This window comes from Amblyomma maculatum, chromosome 3 (genome assembly GCF_055883805.1).
Source record: "Amblyomma maculatum isolate TAMU_Amacu chromosome 3, ASM5588380v1, whole genome shotgun sequence".
Lineage (NCBI taxonomy): Eukaryota > Metazoa > Arthropoda > Arachnida > Ixodida > Ixodidae > Amblyomma > Amblyomma maculatum.
In genome coordinates, this window is record NC_139346.1 from 173,577,895 (window position 1) to 173,602,894 (window position 25,000).

General features: G+C 44.7%; 2 protein-coding genes and 1 long non-coding RNA gene across 4 annotated transcripts; 1 reads left to right on the top strand and 2 right to left on the bottom strand.

The window, feature by feature from the left end:
• Positions 1–1,067: 1,067 nt before the first annotated feature.
• LOC146196972 (uncharacterized) lies at positions 1,068–1,644 on the top strand. The gene is made up of 2 exons (XR_014706152.1): positions 1,068–1,206; positions 1,447–1,644. It is a non-coding gene; the product is annotated as an uncharacterized LOC146196972 (long non-coding RNA).
• Positions 1,645–1,954: 310 nt separating this feature from the next.
• Positions 1,955–3,754, bottom strand: LOC146196973 (uncharacterized). The gene is made up of 2 exons (XM_084598688.1): positions 3,634–3,754; positions 1,955–2,603 (listed from the first exon to the last, which is right to left on the bottom strand). Exon 2 carries the CDS (start codon positions 2,567–2,569, stop codon positions 2,207–2,209), a length of 363 nt encoding a protein of 120 aa, XP_084454814.1. The 5' UTR covers positions 2,570–2,603; positions 3,634–3,754; the 3' UTR covers positions 1,955–2,206.
• Positions 3,755–14,113: 10,359 nt separating this feature from the next.
• LOC146196974 (uncharacterized) lies at positions 14,114–19,923 on the bottom strand. Of its 2 annotated transcripts, XM_084598689.1 has the most exons (4): positions 19,762–19,914; positions 16,863–17,294; positions 15,404–15,466; positions 14,115–14,519 (listed from the first exon to the last, which is right to left on the bottom strand). In XM_084598689.1, the coding sequence occupies exons 2-4, from the start codon at positions 17,278–17,280 to the stop codon at positions 14,410–14,412; spliced, it is 591 nt and encodes a 196-aa protein (XP_084454815.1). In that variant the 5' UTR covers positions 17,281–17,294; positions 19,762–19,914; the 3' UTR covers positions 14,115–14,409. The 2 variants fall into 2 exon arrangements, with proteins under 2 accessions (XP_084454816.1, XP_084454815.1); XM_084598690.1 differs by lacking the exon at positions 15,404–15,466 and having other exon boundaries at positions 14,114–14,519; positions 19,762–19,923.
• Between the last annotated feature and the right edge of the window lie 5,077 nt (positions 19,924–25,000).

Consider the following 25,000-nt stretch of genomic DNA (forward strand, 5'->3'; position numbering starts at 1 on the left):
CCAATGAAGCTCCGTTTTTTTTTTTTTTTATGAGCAAAAATACATAAAAATTTCAGCACTGGCATTTTCTTCCCGCCTGATACGAAAGCACACAATGCTTATGCATTGTTGACAAAAATGTAAAGGTCGAAGGAATTTATCGAAATTTCTGTGAATTCTTATAGCGGTCAAATTTTCAACTCGTCGGGGAAATTTAAACGGGTGTGACACAATCACAGGCTTTTCTGTCCAGGTTAATAAAGCGGTAGATCGAGATGTTATAACTCACGCGTTCGACGCGTTCGACTCTTCTATAAATAATTTTAACTCTGTAAATTGCTTATTTTCTTTATTTGGCCAGCTGCCACATTCTTTGCGTTTGCCTCTGCTGCGCAATACGCTGACAAGTATTGCTTGTGAATGTATTGATAACGACATTATTGTTTTGGTTTGTTATTTTTGAAGCTCAGCTGTTTTGCCATTGTTACGTGATGCCGCTATGGGAGAGTGGGGCTTTGTCGAGGTGTCCTTGAGACACCCATTTACTCAGGCTTCCACTGTCGTATGCCAACTGCGTGTGATGTGATGCGAATAAAATTCAATTCAGTATAAGGCAAAGTAAAAATAAAATGACGTTCTGAATCAATTGGTCACACTTTCATGTTTTTATTTACTCCACTACGAGTTTTCTTTCATAGTATAAATATCATACTCCAATAATGCGGAGAGTCAAGGACGTATCCTGAAGCGCCGTGTAAACGTGGTGAGCTTATAAGTTTTTCGCCCAGCCTTCATATAGCAGAGTACTCTTCCAAAAAATATATTGAATGCCTATACGTTCGAAAGCACTAAAATTAATAAGGCCCGAAATGAATCGCAGAATTTTTTTTCGTAACCAGAAGCTGTCACGTGAGTAGGCATGCAATAACGCATGATGGATCCATTTACCCGACAATGTAGCAAAGGAACAAAAAGCCTAAAACCAACACGTAGTATCGAGGAAAACATAATGATGAAGACTTGCAATAAAGCTTCTCGTTGGTCATAAACACGCGGAATGTCTATGCAAACAAGTAAACTCTCAGGCTGTAACTAATGCCCATATGAGAAATACCCCTCCCTGCACATTTTTCTAATATGCCTCAAGTAGACGGTGCTTTGTAGAAATCCATTTCGCAGCGCAGCTTTTTTCTTTTTCTGTTCCTTTTAAGGCGAATAACTTTCTAGGTCATCTGATGAGAAGAGAGGAGTCGCTGGAGAAAGATTTGATGTTGGGAAAGGTTGAGGGTCGCCGGAGAAGGGGTAGGCAGCGAACGCGATGGTTAGATGGCATCCTCGAGGCACTGCAGATGAAGTTATGTGATGTTAAGAAGATAGTGAGAGACCGGAAAGCGTGGCGTGACATGGTCCATAGGGTCACGAAGAGTCGGACACGACTGAACGCCTGAACTGAACTGAACTTTCTAGGCTCACGATGAAAATCTTTCATTCGTGAAATGCCGCGAGATGCCGCGAGATGTGTCCACGAGACGTCGCAATAGGTTATGACGTCGACATAATTTCCCATTTCGGATAGTTAGGCCTTCAATCTAGCATCTCGAGGAGAGGATTCCTGAGGTGTTAATGTTACAAACAACGAATGCAAAGAAAATAAAAAAAAAAGAAGTGAAATTATAAGTACGCAAACCCACAACATAGAGGTTGAAGTGAAGAAGTAGACAGGAGAGGTACAGGGAAAAAGCAGAAGAGAAGAAGGAGGAAATGATTTCACCATTCAACTCTAATCGAAGCTAAGTATCATCCTGCAATTTTTTCCCCTTTATAAGATCGGTCATGAAACCCTACAGCAGTAACGTAAAATTCTGATGACAGACAATAAATATAAAAAACGTCAATACTATTTAATAAGATATCGCACAAATAAAATTAGTTGTTTTTTTTAATGAAACAGTTCATTCGAAGTGTGTCCCGTAGATTGATATGCAGTGGTAGGCTCTTTATTTACAGTTTAAAAATGACAGTCATTTGCACCCAGGAAAAAGAACTTTGTGGATAACGTTATGTAGCCCAGGTAAACGTTTATACAGATATACAGATTTACATATCACAGCTTGCTTCTATGCATGCTGTGCTTCTTTGCAGATTTGTTGACGCCTTTGTGGACGAATTTACAGCGTAGCTACCATAGGGTATTATAGCACCAGCAGTCCGCTGTCACCGAGAACACTTAAGCGCTCTCTTCGCACTGCGCCAGCGGAGGGAAGTCGCAGTGGTTGGAGACCTTGTTGAAGTGCAGTCCCGGCGGGCAGTCGAGCTTCATGCCGAAACCCCCGCTGCACACCGTATACTTGGTGCAGTCGTCGGGGTCGGGAACGTACAGCGGAACCATGCCGTCAGTTGGCGGGCAGCTCTCTTCTGCTGGTGGACCCGCTGCCGGTGCAGCGCCGGCCCCCGACGACGCCGGTGGTGCACTGCCGAAGGAGGCGTATGCACCAGGGCTGGCTGGAGGTCCGGCAAAGGTTGCCGCTGACGTCACGGCTACGACACACGTCACGACGAAGACGGACAGCAAGAACTTCTGGTATGCCATTGCGCTTATCTTGGTGTCACTTTGTAGGCAGGAGCTGCAAATAATAAAAAAAGCCGAGCATACTCAGTACCCCAAAACTACCTGACTTTTCTAAATGCTTCATGAGAGAACGTCACTATCTTCTTTTAAGAGGATTAATCAATTTATACTTCCTAGCCAATGTCGTCTGCAGAAGAGGGTTAAAACTGGTGACATACATGTACGAACTAAGCGAAACGCTTCAACGACACGAAAAATGTGTGTAAATTCTGGAGCAGGTCGGTGAGCGTTGGTTCATTTTATTGCGCTTCAGGAACCGAACGTTTGTACTTGACCTAATAAATATCCACAGCGAAATCACCTCCCCATGATCTCTAATTATTCTCTCAAAAGCAGATTTTCTTATTTTCTATTTTCACATCACCCTGAGCCGCCTTCGGTTACAGTTTCCCTTCCGTTGGATTGATATTCGTTAGAATCTAATATAACCAGTTTTCTATCTAATATAACCAGTATTGCGCGTTACAATATAAGCAATGGTTTGAAATCACAACACAAAAAGAATACGTTTTACAGTTTCCTCGATTACATATCACTTCACTTATGCTGCATTGCAATTCCAGAAGGCGGTGACAATAGTGAGAAAAATTTGAAGCCACTGCCTTAAGCTACGTTTTGTTCCTTTCGTCGTTAGCTTCATCGTCTCCGCGAAATCGCAAGCCTATTTCACTACTCAGCACGGCAAAGGGCTCTTCCTGTAATTACTGCTGTTAGGACGCATTGCGACGATTGCTTGAATCTTGCTTTAAAAAAGTGTGTGAGCTAAAGTGGTCATGTCCTTTCTTTGAAGAGCGCTTTACAGCCACCGTAAAGTAATCAACTCGTCGGTACAAGAGCTATATATACGTTCTAAAATTCGCGACCTGCAACGTGACATTAAGAACTATAACCTCAGTTTACTTTCGGCGGTTGATGGGCACCACATTCGAGACCTGACTATCTAACCAGATTATAGCATACATCAAAGACGAGCATACAACCGCGAGAATGAGTTCTTCGCGAACACCACGCAAAAGAGTTCTTACCTTCTAGCAGGTACCGTTAGCACTGGAACCGTGGATTCGGCGGCAGTTGTCAGGGCTCAGGTGAGAAGCGACGGCCCTCGTCTCCCCTTTTGTACCTTGCCCCAATGTACACGTCCTCTCATTATCAGCAGCACGCGTTTTCGTGGGTCCAACCAGCTCTCCAGAAAGGGGAGAGATAAGAGGACTCTGACGTTGTAAGCTGTTTTCCATTCGTATACATTCCCAGACTCCCACCTCGCCGCCACGTCCACGTCCTCGCATTATCAACAGCCGCGGTTTTTGGGGGTCCAACCGCTCACGAAGCCTGCAACACATGATAAGAGGACCCTGACGTCGACGAGAGCTGAACGTTTCTCGGCGTGTGGTTGCACACGCGTCTCGGCCGGATGCGGTAGCGGAGGTCCTGAAGCGGGGCTGTTAAGCCGTAAAAACGGAGATAATTACGCCCGGTTGGCGCGTGGAGAAATAAAACCCCAGAAATGGTAATAAACAGGGCGGTAACGTTGTTGCCGCAAAGGATCGCCACTCGGACGTTGCGGCGTGGCACCAATAAGCGGCCAACGGGAAATCTATGAGTTAGATAGAGGTGCTCCGCTATCAAAAATTCCACACATCGGTCTAGTTACCTTATTCTGCCACCTTTAGATCCAGACAGAAAAAAAAGTACATTACTCGGCGGTAATGCTAGGAAAACTGGCCACCCTATATATATGCAGTGCCTGGCGTCATGGACAGGACCGGAACCATGGTAGAACGCAAACATAATCTTAATTCATAGAAAAGGAGATAAGGACTTGAAAAATTACAGACCAATCAGCTTACTGTCCGTTACGTATAAAGTATTTACTAAGGTAATCGCTGATAGAATCAGGACAACCTTAGACTGCAATCAAGCAAAGGATCAAGCAGGGTTTTGGAAACGGTACTCTACTATCGATCATATCCATACCATCAACCAGATGATAGAAAAATGCTCGGAATATAACCACACTTACACATAGCATTCATTGATTATGAAAAAGCATTTGACTCAGTAGAAATCTCGGTGGTCATGCGGGCATTGAGAAATGAGGATGTATACGAGCCGTCCGTGAAAGTATTGAAAGATATCTATAGCGGCTGCACAGCAACCATAGTTCTGCATAAAGAAAGTAACAAAATTCACATAAAGAAAGGTATTAAATAAGGAGACACGGTCTCCCCAGTACTATTCACAGCTTGCTTTTTAGGAAGTATTCAGAGACTTTGAATGGGAGCAGTTAGAGATAAGGGTAGCTAGAGAACGCCTCAGTAATCTGCGATTTGCTGATAACATCGCCTTGCTAAGTAACTCAGGGGATGAACTGCAAAGAATGATTGATGACCTAGAAAGGAAAAGTAGAAAGGTAGGCTTGAAAATCAATATGCAGAAGGCTAAGGTATTGCTCAACAGCCTCGGGAAGGAACAGCGGTTTACGTTAGCTATCGAAGTACTGGAAGTAGTAGGCGAATATGTCTGCTTAGGATAGGTAGTAACCGCAGATCCGGACCATGAAAGGGAAGTAACAAGGAAAATAAAATTGGGATGGAGCACATTTGGTAAGCACTCGCAGATTATGACTAGCAGCTTACCGGTATCGCTCATGAGGAAGGTATACAACAGTTGCATCTTACCTGTACTCAACTATGGAGCTGAAACGTGGATGCAAACGAAGAGGGTTTTTACCCAATTTCAGGACCATGCAGAGGACTATGGAACGAAAAATGGTAGGAGTAACGTTAAGAGATAGGAAGCGTACAGAGTGGGTCAGAGAAATAACTCAAGTTGCTGACTTTGTAGTGGAAATCAAGAAGAAATGGGCATGGGCAGGACATGTATTGCGAAGAGAGGATAATCGATGGTCGCTTAGGGTAACAAACTGGATTCCAAGGGAAGGAAAGCGTAGCAGGGGGCGGCAGAAAATTAGGTGGGCGGATGAGGTTAGGAAGTTCGAAGTAGTCAAGTGGAGGCAGCTAGCACACTACCGGGTTAATTGAAGGAATATGGGAGAGGCCTTCGCACTCCAGTGGGTATAGTCAGGCTGATAATGATAAATATGATGATATCACAGCACGACATACGGACGTATTTGCGTTGCACCTCCCTCGAAATGCTGCCACCGCGGTCGTGCTCGAACTTTTGTACAGCGGATCAGTAACTGAGCGTCTTAACAACTGAGCCATCACTTCGGGTCTTTCAAAATAAAATAATAAATTGTTTTAGATGAAAGGCTTGGTTAGGTTTGTGGAGTTTTAACATCCCAAAGCGACTCAGGCAATGAGGGACGCCGTAGTGGAATACTCCGGGAATTTTGATCACCTGGGATTCTTTAACGCACATTGACATCGTACAGCACACGGACGCCTTGCTTTTCGCCTGCATTGAAAAGCTGCCGCCGAGGCCGGCACTCGATCTGGCATCCTTGGGCACAGGAAAGGGAAATTACATCATTATCTGTCACACTTTTCTGTGGTCATCTGAACCGCGTCGTAAAGGAAGGAAGGAAGGAAGGAAGGAAGGAAGGAAGGAAGGAAGGAAGGAAGGAAGGAAGGAAGGAAGGAAGGAAGGAAGGAAGGAAGGAAGGAAGGAAGGAAGGAAGGAAGGAAGGAAGGAAGGAAGGAAGGAAGGAAGGAAGGAAGGAAGGAAGGAAGGAAGGAAGGAAGGAAGGAAGGAAGGAAGGAAGGAAGGAAGGAAGGAAGGAAGGAAGGAAGGAAGGAAGGAAGGAAGGAAGGAAGGAAGGAAGGAAGGAAGGAAGGAAGGAAGGAAGGAAGGAAGGAAGGAAGGAAGGAAGGAAGGAAGGAAGGAAGGAAGGAAGGAAGGAAGGAAGGAAGGAAGGAAGGAAGGAAGGAAGGAAGGAAGGAAGGAAGGAAGGAAGGAAGGAAGGAAGGAAGGAAGGAAGGAAGGAAGGAAGGAAGGAAGGAAGGAAGGAAGGAAGGAAGGAAGGAAGGAAGGAAGGGGCAGTTGCTTCACTAAACCGTGTATCAATTAGTCAAGGCAAACGTGTCCGGCCGCTTGATTCTTGAATGAGCGAGCTGGTCACACCTGGGATTATATAGCTTAACCATGGTACCACCATGGTGTACCACCACTTCTCCCTTTGACCTTGATCGCTGGCTTTTGACCAAATCAAACAAAAACCACATTTTCGCTTCGCCTAACTAGGTTTAGCAGGGTTAAACCTAGAAACCTATATGAATGTTAGTGTTGTACTGGGATGATTGTGCAACCAACAGCTTGGCAAAGAAGAGGTGCGCGAAGAAGATGTTGTTGTTGTTGTTGTTCTCCTCTAATGTGATGGCACATACCCACACAGGGGGATCGGCCAAGAACTGGGGTGCAGAGTTATTAGATTTTGAGATGTATAACTACATCGGAAAAAAAAATGCTAGGGAATGTACTTGGGTATAAAAGAGGATGTTGTGGCTGAGTTGTGAAGAGGAAGTGCGTGTTCAGTTTCATATTACAGTTGGTAGTGTGCGCCAGAGGTGGGCAACCTCATGAGGTCAACCTCAACCTCAAAATGACCTCGACCTCTCGGAGTGAGGTGAGGTTGAGGTGAGGTCGGCCACACCTGAAATATTTTTGAGTGAGGTCAGCAAACGAGACCTTAACCTCATGCGTGAGTTTGAGGTTAAGTGAGGTCGTAGTTTAGTCAGGTCGGCTTGTGAGGTCGAAATTATTGTTTCCCACAGCAATAAAATAGCCGGCAAAACACCTTTCATAATGCCTGCCGTGTACACTTTTTTGGCTACCACCCGCATGTAACGAACGGTTTGCGTCTGTGCGTTTGCGCTCGACACAAAAAAAAAAGGGGGGTGGGGGGCGTAAAGTGTAGCGCGGCAAAGGAGTGGGGTCGGACGACTGCTGCGGACGCGAAAGAAGGTGAAACAAAGTCCCTCCACCATTCCGAGTGAGTTTGGGAATTAAAGAAAATCTGGGCAAACTCGAATCCAGGCCTACGTGGGTGCGCCGACTTCTCGAAAAAAGAAAGAACTAGAATAGTAAAGAGGGAAGCGCAAGATCCAGCAACCAAGGAATTGCTTGGGGAGGATGGCACGAGGGAGGAGGCTTCCGAGAGCCATATAGAAAGAACAAGGATGCAGAAGAGACGAGAGATAAATGGCTTGAAGAGAAGTCACCCCACTGAAACTGTATTTTAGTAAATAAAATCTGCTTTTGCTATTGTACATGGTACGAGTTAAAACGAAAGAAAGCAATTGGACGGTAGGTCGTAGTTGTATCAGTGCAATCCACTCTTTTATTATTATTATTATTATTATTATTATTATTATTATTATTATTATTATTATTATTATTATTATTATTATTATTATTATTATTATTATTATTATTATTATTATTATTATTAGTCACTAGACATTAAACTAACCCTTACATAAAAAGATGAATTTAATGTGCTCTTCTCGAAGAATCATTGAAGAACAGACAGGTGACTGACGACTGCTTGCAGTCATTCCTTTCTCATACCCTACTTGAGCTTGCGCCTTTTTCGTTTACATGCTCGTTTATCGAGGGCCTACCCTCCGTTTTACAGCTTGCAGCCAAAGTGGCGGGCACGCCTTTTGTTCGTAAGCTGGCTTCTGCTCTTTCGGCTCCGCAGCCGGTGTCCGACTCCTAGCGGACAAAGCGCGGACACCGGAACCCCTCGGCATTTCTTGGAAAGTAAGCCACTGCACATACACGCGCCTCAGTCTGTGTTTTGGGGTTCCTTCTGGGAGTTTGTGAGCTTTAGGTATTTTTAAGTGTGTTTCTGTCAACAGGGCCGAGAGTTACAAGGACAGTGGCAGTGTGGGCGAGAGATCGAGATGCGTGCGCGGTGCTCGAGCGTGTGAATGCGCGAGTGAATATCTGCGTCTCCGCTTCTCTTTAGTTTTTTAGCATACTTGCACACCCCTATTTTTCCTCCTTTATTTACGTGTTGTGTGGTCACTTGCCGGTGCCCCCGCTCGCGTTTGTGCACCCGTTTACTCACAACCGGCCGCTTTTCTGTGGTACGGCCAATCGCCACCCTTCCCCTTTCCCTCCCCCAAGAAAAAAAGACAAGGAAATCAGAAGAGACAACTCTCAGATACCTCCTCTCGCAACATTCTTTTTTTTTTTTTGCGTCTTTGGCTTTTGGTTGTGCGCCACCTCCGACTGGCGTATTCCTGTTGGCCTAAAGAAATATAAAGACAGGCGCTTCTCGCTTCTCGGAACGCCGCGGCGGCTGCGCGGACTTCTGTCGCTTGTCGACCATGCAGGCATCTCATCGTTTCGCAGGGGGGACACGCCAGTCAGTGTTCAAACTCTGCTCTTCCTCGTAGACGCGTCGCCACCCTGCTCACCACCCGCTGGCTTTACTCTCTTGACTGACTTTATGCAGTCGAAGAAAAACGAAACAACTCCCGTAACCTGGGTTAAGTGTTCGCTCTACACTCTTCCAGTGGGCATGGTTCTCTCGTCACGACTAGAAGCTGGTGTCTCAGCCCCACGTTCACATCTACACCAATCGTTCCTGGAACGTCTGCTTCGAAGTCACCCCCAAACGGCGTCGGGGAGCCGCCCGAAATTGGCAACAACAAAAAAGGCAGCATCTAAACAACATGCTATGTTCTTCATCATTTACCGTGGCCGTCTTTTTCAAGCGAAGACACGCAGCCATGGCCGTGGTCGGCGACTTGCTGTAATTTATGACGGAAGTTTTCGCCCTTTCCAGCTGAGATCCGCCCTTCTTCAAGGTCTGCCTCATTGTTGCGTTCGGCGTCCAGGGTGCATGACATGGTTGCGGTTATGGCAGGTGTGGTTATAGCAGATATAGCGAAAAAATCTAAATATGCCGATAATGATGCGTGCGCGCGCAGTTGTCGAATTGACAAAGACATCGAAGGCCATTTCCGTTACAATAGCCATGCAAAAGAAACGAAAAGCATTGTAAACTTGGAATGCATTAACTGCAACAAGAAGCTGTGGGGACAAGGGAACCAGCTTTTCTCGGCACCTCAAGGTAATGTGCGAATTATCTCTGATCCGACGTATTATTTCCTTAATTTATATAAATGATAAAAGGACTGTTTTGGGACTGCAAATTCACCGTTAGTTATTATAAGTAGAAGGGAGGGTAATCTTTCCATTAATCTGTCACGGCGTTTGTTCCATATAGCACAACCGACTCGTCAGGATTATCGAAAGTAGCGCAATGTCAAAAGTCAAGCACGCTTTACCTTTTCGTAACTAAGCGTCTCTGCATATGACAACATTTTGTTTCGTCGGCATCTTGTGATAAGTCCCACGTCAGAAGTCAATTTGATAAAATAATGTTATGGTACTACAGCTTCCATATATACGTAAGTGGTCGATCTAATATTTATTTTTTTTTGTAACAGAGACATAGCACTGAAAAAACATTAGATTGCTTGTGATTTTGTCATCCGATTCGATTTCAAATCGCAAGAAAATGTCTTCACCAAGAAATGTTTACTTGCTTGTCGTGGAGGAAACACTGACGGCCACAGATATGTGCGGCGTTTCACTGTAGACCTTCGAGGGTTCACATCCAGCAGCACCAAGGACATACAAGCATTACAGCGGGAATTAGGTCAAAAGTCACCATATCAAGACAAATTATAAGAATAAAATTTGAAGATTTGAAACTGACCAATTATACTGCCATTATTAAGTCAGCCTGCTATGAATCAATAGCCCCGCTGGCAAATGTTCATTTCAATTTTTTTACTTCACGAGTAATCCTCATCATATTCAATGTTGTTTAGAATTTATGTCATGATTCTGGCGTGTCACCAAACAGAACTTGTGCCATGATGTTTTATAGTTAGTGTTCTCAAGTTAAAAACCTTTTCTATATTTTTTTTTAGGTCGAGCAACCGACCTCAAACTCATACTTTGAGTTTGAGGTGAGGTTGAGTGAGGTCGGTGGTGGCATCAGAAAAATTGAGGTGAGGTCACCTGATCAAACTTCAACCTCAAAGCGTGAGGTTGAGGTTGAGTGAGGTCAGAAAATTTTTATTGAGGTTGAGGTGAGGTTGCACTTTTTGAGGTCAAATGCCCACCTCTGGTGTGCGCCTGTGTTGTGCTTTCTGTTCACATGATTGTGTTCATTCCGCCGCATTTCTGGGTACTATGCAGCACCAACTTGCCCCTAAAGCTGTTAGTCTGAGATAACTTAGCGTTCTCTCCCGCTTCTGACTGGTCTTACATCACCAGTCGCAGTACCCATTAAGTAGTGCCTTTGGAATTTTGGAAGGGACATTGGAGTCTCTGCACCACCACATACACTCGCTGAAGACAGTTACCTCATCCTTCCTTCTTGAAATTATTTTCTTTATCTCTTTCTCTCGTTCCATCCTTTCTTCATTTATTTATCCTCTTTCTTACTACCCTTATATTTGTAGCTGCAGTTCTTCCGAGGGCGAGTTTGCGGTACGACTACTGAGGTGACACAGGCACATGTGGCTTCGCGTCTCTTTTAACAAGCCTTCCTGCACGGTAATTGCGTCCTTTCTTGAGTGGAGCGTGCATTATGGGCCAGCTATACAATGGCTCTCGGAAGAGGTGCTAGGGACTTTACAAGATGTAACGAGGGTACCTGGCTATGTCGTTGATGTTGTTGCAGTTGTGCTCTGGCACTGTTAGAGACAGCTGCAACAACTACTGTATACGCGGTATCCGTCTTCCTTGCTACCTATACAGAACTGATGAAGCTCAAAAATTTTTATTTTTGAATTTTTTGTCGTGCTGTACCGCAGGAAGTCGACGCAAACAGCAAAGGAGTTCGTGAAGTGAATAGCTTTATTTTCTTTTTTCTATTTTGTGTCAGGCTGCGCTAGTGTGAGGCGAACGTAGCTTACCCTCGAACAGCTGTGGCGGCACGGATGCATTTTCGTGTAGTTACATTTTTCGTGAGTCCTGCTTCAAAGCGAAGGAATGTAGGTAAGAGCTGTTGTTGGACGTAAATGGCTTGAACTTCTTTAGTACACCCGGTAGAAAAAAAAAAAAGTCTTAAAAAAGGAACTCAGTGGAACGCGCCTGAAATGATGCCCGCTCTTTTTCTTTCTGCATCTTTTCATTAAATACACAGACGCTGTTTAGTACAGAGAATACGATTTCCTTTGTGCTTTTGTTTTGTTTGGCAAGGTGTGACAGCTCGCATAAAGGATGCGGAAGATTTATGACACTCCTTTGTGCTCGCAGACGTTTTCAATTTCTGCTTAAAAAAGGAGCGGGAATTCTCTCTTACTTTTTGAATCTTAACTTTGGTAGTTTGAATATTACGACAAAAGTTAATCCAAACACACGCCAGTATTTTTTTCTATTGCTGCCTTTGAATTGAAAAGCACGCGGAGATAAAATATATGCAAGAGTAAGTTTCTTTTCTTTTCAGAGGTTAAGAGTAATATGATGATTTTCACCTCCTTTCACGAGTAAGTGATGTTAAGCGTTTTTACGACATTTTTGAGTGCTAGCCAAACATTACCGTACCCACAACGTATGCAGTCCATTGAGAATCACTGCGTTAAGGAATACGTGTACATTCAGCCATTCTGCCTATTCATCAAAGGCAAGCGTGAGATGTTTTGCCGCTTGCTCGTGCAAATTTAAAAGCAGACAGTCCAAAGCATCTTACTCTCGATCGAAGCTCCATCCAGCCTTAGAGGCAGTGCAGGTATCCGAATGTGTAATTTAAAGAGAACTTCTTGCTGACCATCACTGTTCTATCGCAAACTATCTAAATTCGATCGGTTATTACTTAGAATTCACGTGTTTGCCATCGCAGCTTTCCGCTAAAAGATGACAGTGCGGACAAATAAACCCTTCGCGTTGTTTTCAAGCATGTTAGCAGTGTCAGGGAAGCTTTATAATATTCCAATTTGAGATCTAGCGCACCTGAAGTAAAAAGCATACACAACATTCACATGCTCAAAATTAGAATACGCTTCATCTGTCTAGCATCCTTCACAAGAACACCTCACCTCAGATCTTGAAACTATCCAAAACCACGCCACCCATTTCATCAAATGGGAATACTCAAAGAATGCCAGCGTCACTTCACTAAAACGATCCCTCGGCTTGCCAGCGCTCGCAAACAGTAGCGCAATTTCGCGTCTATGCCTTCTTCAATGTTTCTTTTATCGTTTGCCAATACATCCTTTGCTTAAACTACCCACAAGAACGTCATCTCGCTTAAGATATATACGGTAACCCCATTGCATGCATTAAAACCCGCACCTCCGCCACGAGCAATTAATGTTTCCCTAATGTCAGAGTATTGTGGAACAGCCTTCCCGATAACATCATCTCATGCCCCAACCGCCATCTATTCCGCCATAAACTAGACATTTACTTCTCATTATATTAGCAACCTTCTTCACCGAACAGTAAACATGCGTTAGGCTTGTTAAACCATATTGCTATGATGTGTCAACTGTACAGTCTTGTTTGTCTCCTCTTTCTTGATTTGTTTTTAAGTTTTGCTGTTAAATTCCATATTGTTTTGCGCCTTTTGTACCCAATGCATTTTATTTGTGTTCCGCAACTACTACTTACCTATGTACTCCTATTAGGGAGGAATAAATGAAATAAATGACATGAAGTCGGCCAGAGCAGCACTGCTTGCTGCGATGAACGACAAATTGATGGGCTGCAGAACACGTTCGGTCAATCAGTTCCGGTCTTTAACGATACGCTAAAGTTAGAGTATACAGATGTTTTTATTACTGTCCTAAAGATTAGTTCAGCCACTAAGACAGAGAATTGGCTAATGCGTTGGATGCGCGGTCACTTTGGGTAAAATCAAGTTGTTTTCATGAACTCTTCCCAGTTACTTGCTTTCTGGGCGATTAGTCGCCCCCGGAGGAGCAGGAACCAATTACATCTTACTTTCCTGAGGTTTAATAATTATAGGCGGCTTTTATAAAATGCAACGTGATAAACCTTTCATTTATCGACCCTCGCCTCCTTAAACACTCATTTCTGACAGTTTTGGTACAAAAGGTAGCCGAAGAATGTTCTCGCATAGTTGACGCCCTCCCCATAAGACCACTTCATGAGTAGCACCTGTAGTATAACAAGATTTCTAGGGCCACTGTTATGGTGGTGCAGGTGAACGCAGTAAAATACAGGTTGGACGCAACACAATATACCCTAGAGTGCAGCATGCTAGACACCCGCCGTCGTAAGCGCCATGCGAATACTATGAGTTCTGACTTCACCAGTTGCATGTGGCTCCCGTTTCTTCTTCTCTTTTCATTTATTGTATTATTTCACCAATATCTTGGTAGATCTAAATGAATAACAAAGCAAGCTGGAAGAAAGAAGGACGGCACGGACGGGAGTTCTGATTTTCATCTAAGTCGGTGTGTTCTTTGTTCTATAATGTGATGGAAGACATGACAGCACGACAGCAAGTGTAGCACTAGTGTCTTGCAGATGCGATCGGCGCCTCCACAAGAAAGAAAACCACTTCACTGTATGATTTTTTTTTATCATTTTCTGGCTTTCATATCACCGCGAAAAGACGTAGGAAATGTAAAAATGTGACAAATTTATTTTAAAAATGGTTGGATGATCTCATCGTGGCCAATGTAATATTTCTTCACCTGTACGGGTGAAAAAATATCGCCGCACGACGGCTGAGGTGTCCTGTAAAAACTAAACAATGAGCATAGTGGCGATTTCTCGACTGGCTGCCTTGATGCTACAGCAGGAGGTCGAAGCGAAACTCCTCAGTCTGGCCGGAGCTCCTAGGCGGCTGGAGCACTAGGCTTGCCCGGTGGGTTCTTCAGCTGTCCGATTCCGGGGTTGGGTTGACCGAAGATCATGGGAAAGCCTGGGCCGCTCAGCAGACTCATGTCTGAAAAGACGCGTCATATATCCAGTGGATGCAAGGTGTACGTTTGGTACTTGTGCGATGTAGCAGCCATTGCATGGAGACAAATACGGCTCACTACAATTCACCAGTAATTAGATTGGTATGTAGAGTAGTTCTCACAAGCACGTAGCCCCAGCTTGGGTTTTAGACAAATGCATTGCAGTTTATTGTACACACCTAGAATTTTAATGTCTTGCGCTGTATTTCGTCTCCCATGTGTTGATCAGCTGGCATGCCTACAGATGGGCAATGGGCATCTTAGCATGTTTGTTAATAACGGTGTACTGTCATTTTAAGTATCTTTCTGTGGTACTTACAGATACGATTTCATTTCCGTCGCGTTTAGGCATTTTCTGAGGGAATATTGCGCATTACAATGTTGCTGTTTTTTTCGCCACAGCTGCAAACAAGCTTGCTTAATGCGCTTCAATAACCACGCTTTCACAGCTAGCGCAGCATTTTTCGAAACCAATTTCGAAATCCTTAGCCTTGAAGTCTTATTCTAAAGCCATTTCGCTGCCTTACCACTCAGCCCCTTCTTCTATGCACACGAAATTTGTTTTTTCGAATTAATCGTTTAGTTTTACCTGATTTCTAGTGCTTTACACACAACTACTATTTGTTCGCATTGTAGCAGGGAGGCAAGAGAAATCACATATTCTCCCACCACCAAGATGCAGGATCTTGAAGTCGAAGCGTTTAGTCTTACATTACAGTAATGCAACGCTTTTCATGACTTGGTCGCCTCTCCAAATGACAATTTCCAAGACTCTTCACAACACAAGTGAGCACAAACAAGTCATCCCGTAGCACAGAAAATTCAAGTGAGTGGAGATAATTAATGACTACGCAGGCATGTTTCTTACCGAAATAGGCATCCTTCTTGATTCCTGGAGGGCCCGTCAGTGTTGTCGGATCTTCAGGCGGGACTGCAAAGGATATGACCAGAGAGATATGAGTACTCTGTACCAGTCACTTGTACGAGGAACGTGGATTCAAAATACAAAATATGGTATGGCCTCAGTAAGCGCGCAAAAATGATTATTTATCTGGATCTCGTTTGCTACGACTTAAAAAAAAAAGTGGCCCACATTTTCTACGAAATCAAGGTCGTCTTATTCAAAAAACAAATAGCGCAAACATTTTTGTGAAAAAGCAGGCCCACTTCACTCTATCACTCTTGAGCACAGTTTTCTCAGCAGCCGCCTTTGTCAGATATAAAGATTGTCGTATCTCTTTCTTACTTTTCCCAAACCCCGGAAAGGCGTGCATTTATTGGAGCCACCTATGAGCAGGCTTTGTATCATTACGGGGACAGTCTGATCCCAGGCGCACCGTCTACATATTAAGTTCGAAATAACCTTTCTCTGGAGAATCTTTAGTTACTTTTAACTACATTTTTGTTGCAAACATTATTCGTTACTAAGTCTGTGCCCGCTATGGTGATGATAGCTGCTCTTTCAGCTTCGACTACCTGTCGTTTTGTATTCATTTGCAAACATTTTTTGACTGTAAATAGATGTGCTTCACTACCTTCGTTATCGTGCGCAATACATCGTGGCGCAAGGCTAGAAAAATCAACCTCAGTCCTGAAATTCATTCCTTCCTAGACCACCGTCTCCTTCTCTGACCTTTCTATAGGCACAGCTTGGAATGCCGATATTGTTTCAAACGTAGTTTGTCGAGTTAATTTCCACCATCGGAAAGCAAAGCGAACATGCAATTGTTCTCTGTCCTTAGGATGTACCGCAGTTGAGCCGTGTAGTTCCAGAGTCCTAAAGGGATAGCGAAAGAGAATTTATAGCTGGCTTGTATTACTCAATAAATGAATTATAATAATAAAGGCACTACTATACTTTAAAGCAGAGCTTTTATGAACTAGAAGAGGTCAAAAACTAAATACCTATTTTGTCACCTTCAACCAATTTTGTAAGCAAATCGGGCTAAGATCAGAGAGGCTGAGGAACACTGTCAGTCACTTAAAAACGAGATCATGGAGGCATTTTTGGTGTAGACGTTCCGAGTTTATAACGAATGACAGTAAAATTAGTAAAGGGAATTTTTTTCTGCAGTAAATGTGTCTTTTGCTTCCGGACAAAGCACCGAAATGCTCAGAAACATACAACTGATTTTTGAAATTTGAATTGCATTGTCCTCAGTGTCTCTTTAGCCTTCTGAACCAAGACTGCCTGTGAGCGGAAAAGCAGCAATGTATTTAGTGAAATCAATGCCTCATCTTTATCATCCAGCACAGAAGCCATTATGAATGTCTTCTGAAAAGTAGAAGACTATCAAGAGAAAAAATGTTTTAAAATAGTCACGCACTTTCTTCGCACTGGGCCAGCGGAGGGAAGTCGCAGTGGTTGGTGACCTTGTTGAAGTGCAGTCCCGGCGGGCAGTCGAGCTTCATGCCGAAGCCACCACTGCACACCGTGTACTTGGTGCAGTCGTCGGGGTCGGGCACGTACAGCGGAACCATGCCGTTGGTCGGCGGGCAGCTTGGCTCGGAAGGCATGGTCATTCCCGGGGGAGCTCCGCCAGCCCCGCCCGGAAACCCGGGAAATGAAGAGCCGAAGGCTCCAGGGGCACCGAATGCCGGTCCCGCTCCACCCGGAGGTGCGCCTGCCGAGAAGGGCGCCCCTACTGGCGAAATAGCGTAGTTGCTGCCGAAGCCTCCAAAGGGTGAAGCTGGTGCAGCGACGGCTGACGCAGCGACAAGAGCTAGGATGACAGCGGTGATCATGGTGCTGTGCTTTCCTGCAAGCACACAAATGATGGGGAAAGAGTGTGAAGCAGGGAGCTATGAGAGGTGTGCTCACACTGGTAGCCAAACACGCCAAAAAAGCGAGGCCATGCCCGAATTCGCTGTGACCACAAGCGTTCCAGGGCTCACTTAGGGACAAACACTCGTTATAACAGAAACTCAGGCCCTGTCCTTTCGTTTAATGTCAGACCCAAAAACGCGCCAAAAAAGCGCATGTCTTTTTTACAACTCATGGCCGATGTTACCTATCGACAGCCGGCTTTCAAGAACCCACAGAACCTGACCATCGTCTATGATAGCTTTCCTGTAAGCGAACCGCTGGCCAGCGAGTGCGAGACAGCCAATCTCCAACGAAACTCACGAATAAAAACAGGGGGATACGATAATTGCGTTCGCACTTCACCTCCTGTGGCTGCTAGCTTGAACTTAGGAATAACGACGGCTCATGCCGTGTCTTAGGCCCGCATATTTGCATAGCTTGTACCAAGAGAGAGGTCATGTGGGGCAGGATTATTACCACGAGAATAGGAAGACACTTGGTGGCGCATGCGGCGCTCCAGCGGCAGAGTAGCATGCAGGCACTTGGATACCCAAGGAAACAAGAAAAGGAAACTTCGCTTAGTTTCCCATTCGTGCTCGCCTCTCGTTCGGTCCCGTGTTCTCCTTCCGCAACGTCAACAAAACGGTGCTAGAGCTTTTCATGCTTAAAAACTGTTTGTTTGTTTGTTTGTTTGTTTGTTTGTTTGTTTGTTTGTTTGTTTGTTTGTTTGTTTGTTTGTTTGTTTGTTTGTTTGTCTGTTTGTTTGTTTTTATCATCTTAAAGCGATCAGGCTATGTAAGACTCCGTAGTGGCAAACTCCGGAAATGTCAACCCCTCGGGGATTCATTAACGCGCACTGACATAGCACAGTACACGGCCGCCTTGTTTTCCGCCTCCATCGAAAATCAGCCGCTGCGGCCAGTGATTGAGTTCTATCATTACTTCCAGTGTTCGCAAAACCGCCCAATTTAGAAGAGAGCGCACGAACAGCAGCTCCAGGGATAAAAAAAAAAATACAGCCGTTGCGGCGCTTCTGATACACATCCACAAGCTCCACAAGCCAGCTCGCGGTGCCACCTGCCACCTGAGTAGCCCATGCGCGTTCCCGACAGCACTTGACGAGTGAGACAGTCGCGCGCGGGTTGCCATCATCACAGACTGCGAGCGCCAGCCTCGTGACGCCATACATTGGATAGCACGTCACCGCTAGACGGCACGACAAGGAGAAAGATGCTGATATCGCGCTGTCCAATGTGCCACTTTGTCAATAAGCTCATTTCACGTCTGCGCCTTTGCACGTTTACGGGAAAAGAAATAAGCTTTTCTGCAGCAGGCCTCGTTTATGCCAATTAGCACAGTTCGAACTCCGAATGCGGTTCACATGGACTTGTTACTCTTTTTTTCGTGCTAGGTTTGTCCTGGTAAACTATTTCTACTCCTCAGCATAACAATCTGTCCAGCAGAACTTTGGGGGGAAACTGTCACTCCCTCAATATCGACTTTATCTCGCGGTAATTATTTAAAACGAGAGAAAAGTTTCGTGAGATGTTCATCGAAGGTTTCTTCCTCAAGGAGTATTGATTTTAGTGCGTTTCCTTTGTTTTTGCGCAGTCAGTCTGCGCATGGGGTGAAATTGTCCCGAATATTTTCTGGGAGCAAAAAACTCCAACAATTCAGCTATTCTCGTACATTTGCAGGTATGCGGGACTGAAGGTCAAGGCGGCAATGTATTTTCCTCACGTGCTGATGAAAGGTTTGTACGCAAGTTTTTAACGTTTTTACCTTTGTCCATACCCTTCGCCCTTCACTTATCCGAAGTTTTGTCCTATAAGTTTTTACCGTTCGTTAAACTTAAACAGGCATAATTTATGTGCAGATATTCAGATATATTAGATACCAGCTTCATCTGCAAAGCAGTGTTCCGATTTTATTTCACAGGCTCTCAAAGACGGCTGGCCTTGCCAGAGATTCCAGTTTTTCAGACTATTAGTCAAAACATCAGTCCAAGTCTAAAAGCCATGAACTCAGAGTAACATGAACCAACAGTTCAGAGATCGTTCTGGTCACCTGAACCGATCTATTCAAATTTACTCAACTGAGTCATGCGAGTTTCTGCGGTGCACACCAAGGTACGTAAGCCGGTTTACGGCTCTTAGGTTTTAACGTTCCAAAGGAATACAGGTTATGAGCGACGCCGTACTGGAAGGCCCAGGGAATTTCGACAACCTGGGGTTTTTTAACGTGCAATGACTTCGCACAGCAAATGTGCGCCTTGATTTTCGCCTCCATCGAAAAGAGGTCGCCGCGGCTTGGCTTCAGCAGTCTATCCCCATAACCCCTGAGTCACTGCGGCGGGGCCCAAGACACATGAGTGGATGCGTGGCAGACAGTTCGCACTTACCTTATGTATTCACACTTACCTTAAGTATTGGACAGAGCGCTGTGTGCTGAGAAGGCAGTCGGACGTCCGCAAGGTGCGACGTGTCCTCGTCCACTGAGCCACATATTCCTGCGCCCACTTTTTATTAGCACCACGACACACCCATGGTTCGTGGTTTTCGCTTAGACCGCCGCCTATGACCAGCTCCGGTTCTAGATAACGCCTCCCGAGACGTCGATGACGCCTACCCGGCTCTCTGCTGCGTACGCGCTGGTATACACAGACACGCAGCGAGGAAGAAAGCACACACAGACACAATGGCGCCATCGTTAAGCAATAAACCTGGCGAGGCCTGGCTGGATGCCTCCGTGACACGATCACTGAAGCGAGTGACGGACATCCGAAGCTTTACCGTAATACTTGAGGACACAAAAAGAAATAATTCAGCGACCTTTCTTGAGAGCCAAATGAGCCTGGAAGATAAGCTGTTGCGTCCCATAGCGGCATAAGCGTCAAGATCGTGGATATGTTCGCGGCGTAGTGCTTTTATTTGAGGAACATTTTCAGTATCGCTGAAGCGCCCGAAAGTTACCGCACGCAAAAAAAAAAAAAAAAAAAAAAAAAAAAAAAAAAAAGCTCATATTCCAAGCGCCTTTCCGGTGATAATGCACTCCGAATTCCTGAGATGTGCTGCAGGAAGGCACTTTATGGCTGTATGTTACGCGTTTAAGCCATTTCTTCCAGATAGTGAGCTTTCCGTTAAGGATCTTTTTGCGGTTTTCTTTAGCGGCCACATTATGCATAGCTGTCATGACCATACGAGCGATATGTTGCCGACGCGTAAGCGAGGCTTAGAATATACTGTAGCCCCCTCGGCCATTTCTGTTAGCCTTTACTGCCTGCCAGACTCAAGTTTTCTCACGAGTCTCGCAGCAGCCTTTCAAGTACCATTTCGGTTGGTCACCAGATAGAAACATCAGTACATGCTCCGTTTTAGGCAGCGCAGTTCCGGTAACCACAATTAAGAGGTTACTTTCGCATTTCGCTTCGACCATCACACTGTCGGGCTTGCACGCACAGAATAAAGAATGTAGACCAGAAATTCGCTTTCCGAAATTGCTGCAATGCCTCTTGAGGCCGCGCTGTGCAGTTAATCTGGCTTATTATACAGGCCGCAAATGTACTCATGAGCGTGAACCGCCCATATGGCCATGTATAGCACAAACCCTGAATAAAGAGCAGTAGGATAGGTTATCCAAATTTCCCAAGTGAGCCCGCAAGTAGATCGGAATTAAGTAGTAAAAGGTGTCCTCAAGAGGACATGGTGGCTTCTGTGGGCAGCCCGCGAGAATGCATTTCTGCAGCATATGCACCAAGTAAGATCTTTGCGCTCGCATGTGCAACACTCGAATCTGCTTGCGGGGAAGTCAGATGCAATGTATTTCACCTTGCATCTATTAGAACGGCACCAGTGGCTTGTGAACATGAAGCTTTTACCGCCACTATTATTTGCAAAATAATAAAAGTATACTTCATCAAGGGTGTTGAAAAGAGGTATTTTTGTACGAACGAGGAAATTAATCTGTCATAGAAATGTGTTAGCTACCTAGTTCCCTTTATTTACAACTCATAGCAAAACGTACGATGTATGGACATTGTGGGGAACGTTTAAGCAAAAGCTTCTCCATCTCGTCATATACTGCGGACCGGTGAGGACAACAGTTAACGGAGCCACGATATTTGCTTCTAAATTTTTTCAGGCGATCTATATTTGAAACTGGCAGTCATGGCATGTGCAAACCAATAATAGACGCCAGTGTGTTTTCGCTTGGACAAATATTATTTTCTTGTCTCCAATACTTCAGGCGTGATTGTAATTTCAACAGAAAAGCGTGCTCCGTTTACTTATGTCCGCACCTGTACATTCACCTGTACATTCTATGATTGCGTCAGGTAAAAGAGTGCGCTAACAAACCTTAGATACTAAGAGAATTGCGTGCCTATAATAGAAAATGCATATATATATATATATGCCATAAAACAAAGAGCCAGTCTTTATTTACTAGTATAACATTGTTGACGGATTCCCTTGAGAAGCAAGTGAAAAGTGCATAACTTTCATATCTATCGTCTTCAAGCGAAAATATAAGAGTGGAGCCGGAAGAGATATAGAAACATATTGAAACACCAACAAATATAACAATAGAATTCGATCTCTTTCCCAACAACAAAGAACTAGTAAACAATTTGAATAAAGTGAGAAGTTTGAATGTGTACTTTAATTAAATATTTTTCAGAAGGCAATGAATTGATATTCAAGGTGCACAGAGCTTCAACCGTATGTCAGTAATGCTAGATGTTGTCGTAAAAGAGGACGGTGTAAAGACGATGTGGTCTGTTCTAAATACACATTCTGCCTACAACCCTACATAACCAAATCTTGAAGCGTAATGCAACTTAAATAGCTCTTTTATGGCAACAATATGCAGCAAATCTCTAGCTTCAAAAACCGCCCGGTGACAGGAAGATGAGAAATATATAACCCGTGCATAAACATGGTTACGTCCCTGATGTATGTTATCATTGACCAGTGTGCTTAATCTCGTGATCTACTCCGCGGTCAGTCACCGGCTTCCAACTGTCGCTTGCGTCGTTAGCTCCGCCTTTTCCGGTTTCAATTGCATAGAACGCTCTACCGCTCTGTTTACCACCCGACTGGTCACCGGAGGATCCCCGTTGTCCCTCGCTCTCTCCATCATCTAGTGTAGGAGGCTTACCGCGACGATGCAGTATCAGGTAATTTAGGCCACCACAAGATGTACGACCGTATAAAAAGCCGCTACGTTTGGCTCGGACTTTCTACCAGCGTCGCCAAATACATATCATGTGCGTCTTTCCAGCATCGTCAGCGGTCAACGTCTCTTCCTGCTGGCCCCCGCAACCTCTTCCTTGCCCATCCGTGTCTTTCGATTCTGTCGTCATTCACTTATTTCGCCCCTTACCTCTCACGGCCACCGGTCATCGCTGGATTGTAACCGCCATTGACCATCTGACGCGGTACGCTGAAACAGCCCCTCTTCGCTCCGGTTCCGCTCCTGAAGTTGCCGAGTTTTTCCTACGGGTGATCGTCTTGCGCCATGGTGCTCCCTATATACTGATTAGCGACCGTGGGAAGACATTTCTATCCCAAGTCCTGGCGGAAATACTCCGCGCTGCCAACACCATCCACAAAACATCTTCCAGCTATCATCCTAAGACCAATGGCCTCACCGAGCGCTTTCACGCACCTTGTGCGACATGACTTTCATGTATACCTCAGTCCTGATTTTAGGAACTGGGATACCGTTTAGCCTTTTGTTACCTGTGCCTATAATTCCGCCGGTCAATGAACCACTGGCTACATACAGCCCTTTCTTCTTGTTTATGACCGTCAACCCACAACACTGTTCGACACCACCTCCTTCTCTGCTCCTGCCTCTCCATCTGCATAGTTGGGCGACCAGTTTGCTGCATTTTATGGCAAATTGCCGACAAATCACTCGCCGCAACACTGCCGCCCAGCAAGAACGGAAACACCGCTATGACCAGCGCCATCGCACTGCCTCCTGTTCGTCCGGTGATGAAGTTTTCCTCTGGACTCCGGTACGCACTCCTGGATTGTGCTAGCAGTTCCTACACCGCTGCATCGTTCCTTACATCATGCTCAATCAAAAATTATTCGTGAACTACCGTGTTGTCCCAGTGTATACCATCGCCGATCGGCGCCAGTGATCAGAAGTTGTTCACTTTTCACGCATTAGGCCGTATGCCCGCCGATCCGTTTCTATCTAAACAGCGACCGAGGTGGCCGCTTTCTTGCCGCGGAGATTTGTGAGAGCGCGGTGCCCGAACATTCACCTATTTGACCTGTACATACGCATTATCGTCATCATTCACCAGTCTTCAGAAGGTCGCGCGCAGAGTTCCAGGTACCCCCTCGAATTGGCTCACAACATTCTTGTCTTTTGAGCACCTTAATCATGATAACTTCTTCACTTCCATTCAGTTGGCTGCGCATATATCAGTGCCAATTATCTTTTTCTCGCGAATAAAAGAATGGAACAGACTACCAGAATGCGTCGTCCAAGGAGGACATAAAAAAGAAGTTTGTTAATAAAATATCCTCCTAATGCCCGCCTCATTGGCTGACGACACTTTTCCAGATCTGCTGATGCAGCACCTATGGGCTTCTTTCTAAATATTGTATTCTTGCTTTTCTTCTTTTTAAGCTTAGTGTGATGCTGGCAAGTTGTAAGTCTTGGGTCTGCTTACCACTCTTTTCAGTTAACTGTTCCACTTTTCCGTTGACGACATCCCGTTCTTGATGACTGCCTTGAAGATTATGCGTTGTTTTACATGTCACTTTTGTTATATACCGTCCTACTGTAATGCACTCTGGGCACAATGTAGGTACATGAATAAATAAATTAACATGGCTTTCGTACAGGTCTTCCTTACATGACTCAGCCCACGGAATCGGTCTACGATATTCCAGTTGGTAGAATTTGTGGTTTTCCGATAGACACAGTTTTTCTTCACTTTCGCCAGTCTTATATTTTGTGATTTCGCATTCTCTGTTTTTGAATAGAACATCGTAATTAGCTATCATTCTAGACTTCTTCGTTGTGGTCGAGATTATTTACATGCACGAAAAATACAGGTACTTGTAAACGGAGTCACTTCACAATTTTTGGATGTATTATTGCACGTGGAGCAGGATTTCTTCTTGGGCCAATGTTGTTGTTTGTTTTTGTTAATTAACTGCTGAGTAATCTGTATTCAAAGTTCCCTGATAACTGTGTTATTCACCGTCCTCCCTCGAGCGTCAGTGCTACCCTTGTTCTAGAGTCTGATCTCGGCCAGGTGTGCGCAATGAGCGGTAAATGGAAAGCGACCTCGGCATAGAATATTTCTACATGTAGTTTACACAAGAAAAAAACAAGTTACACAAGAACTATAGTTAAAATCAGTATTTTCTCAGTCAAGGGACAACGTCAAGTATCCCGGTGCCATGTTTAGTGCGAAACTTTATCGGGCTGCTCATGTTGACGCTATAACTGTTAAAGCCTCCCCTTTCTTTGCTAAAACTTTAAGTTGGGGTAGTTAGTAATGGCTTGGTAGAATCATTTTGTTAGCTGTAAAAACACACGGACACAAAGAACACGTACACAATAAACACCAGCTCATTCAATGAGCACCCGCAGGTGCCTCGTCATTGACATAAATTTTCAATGCACCCC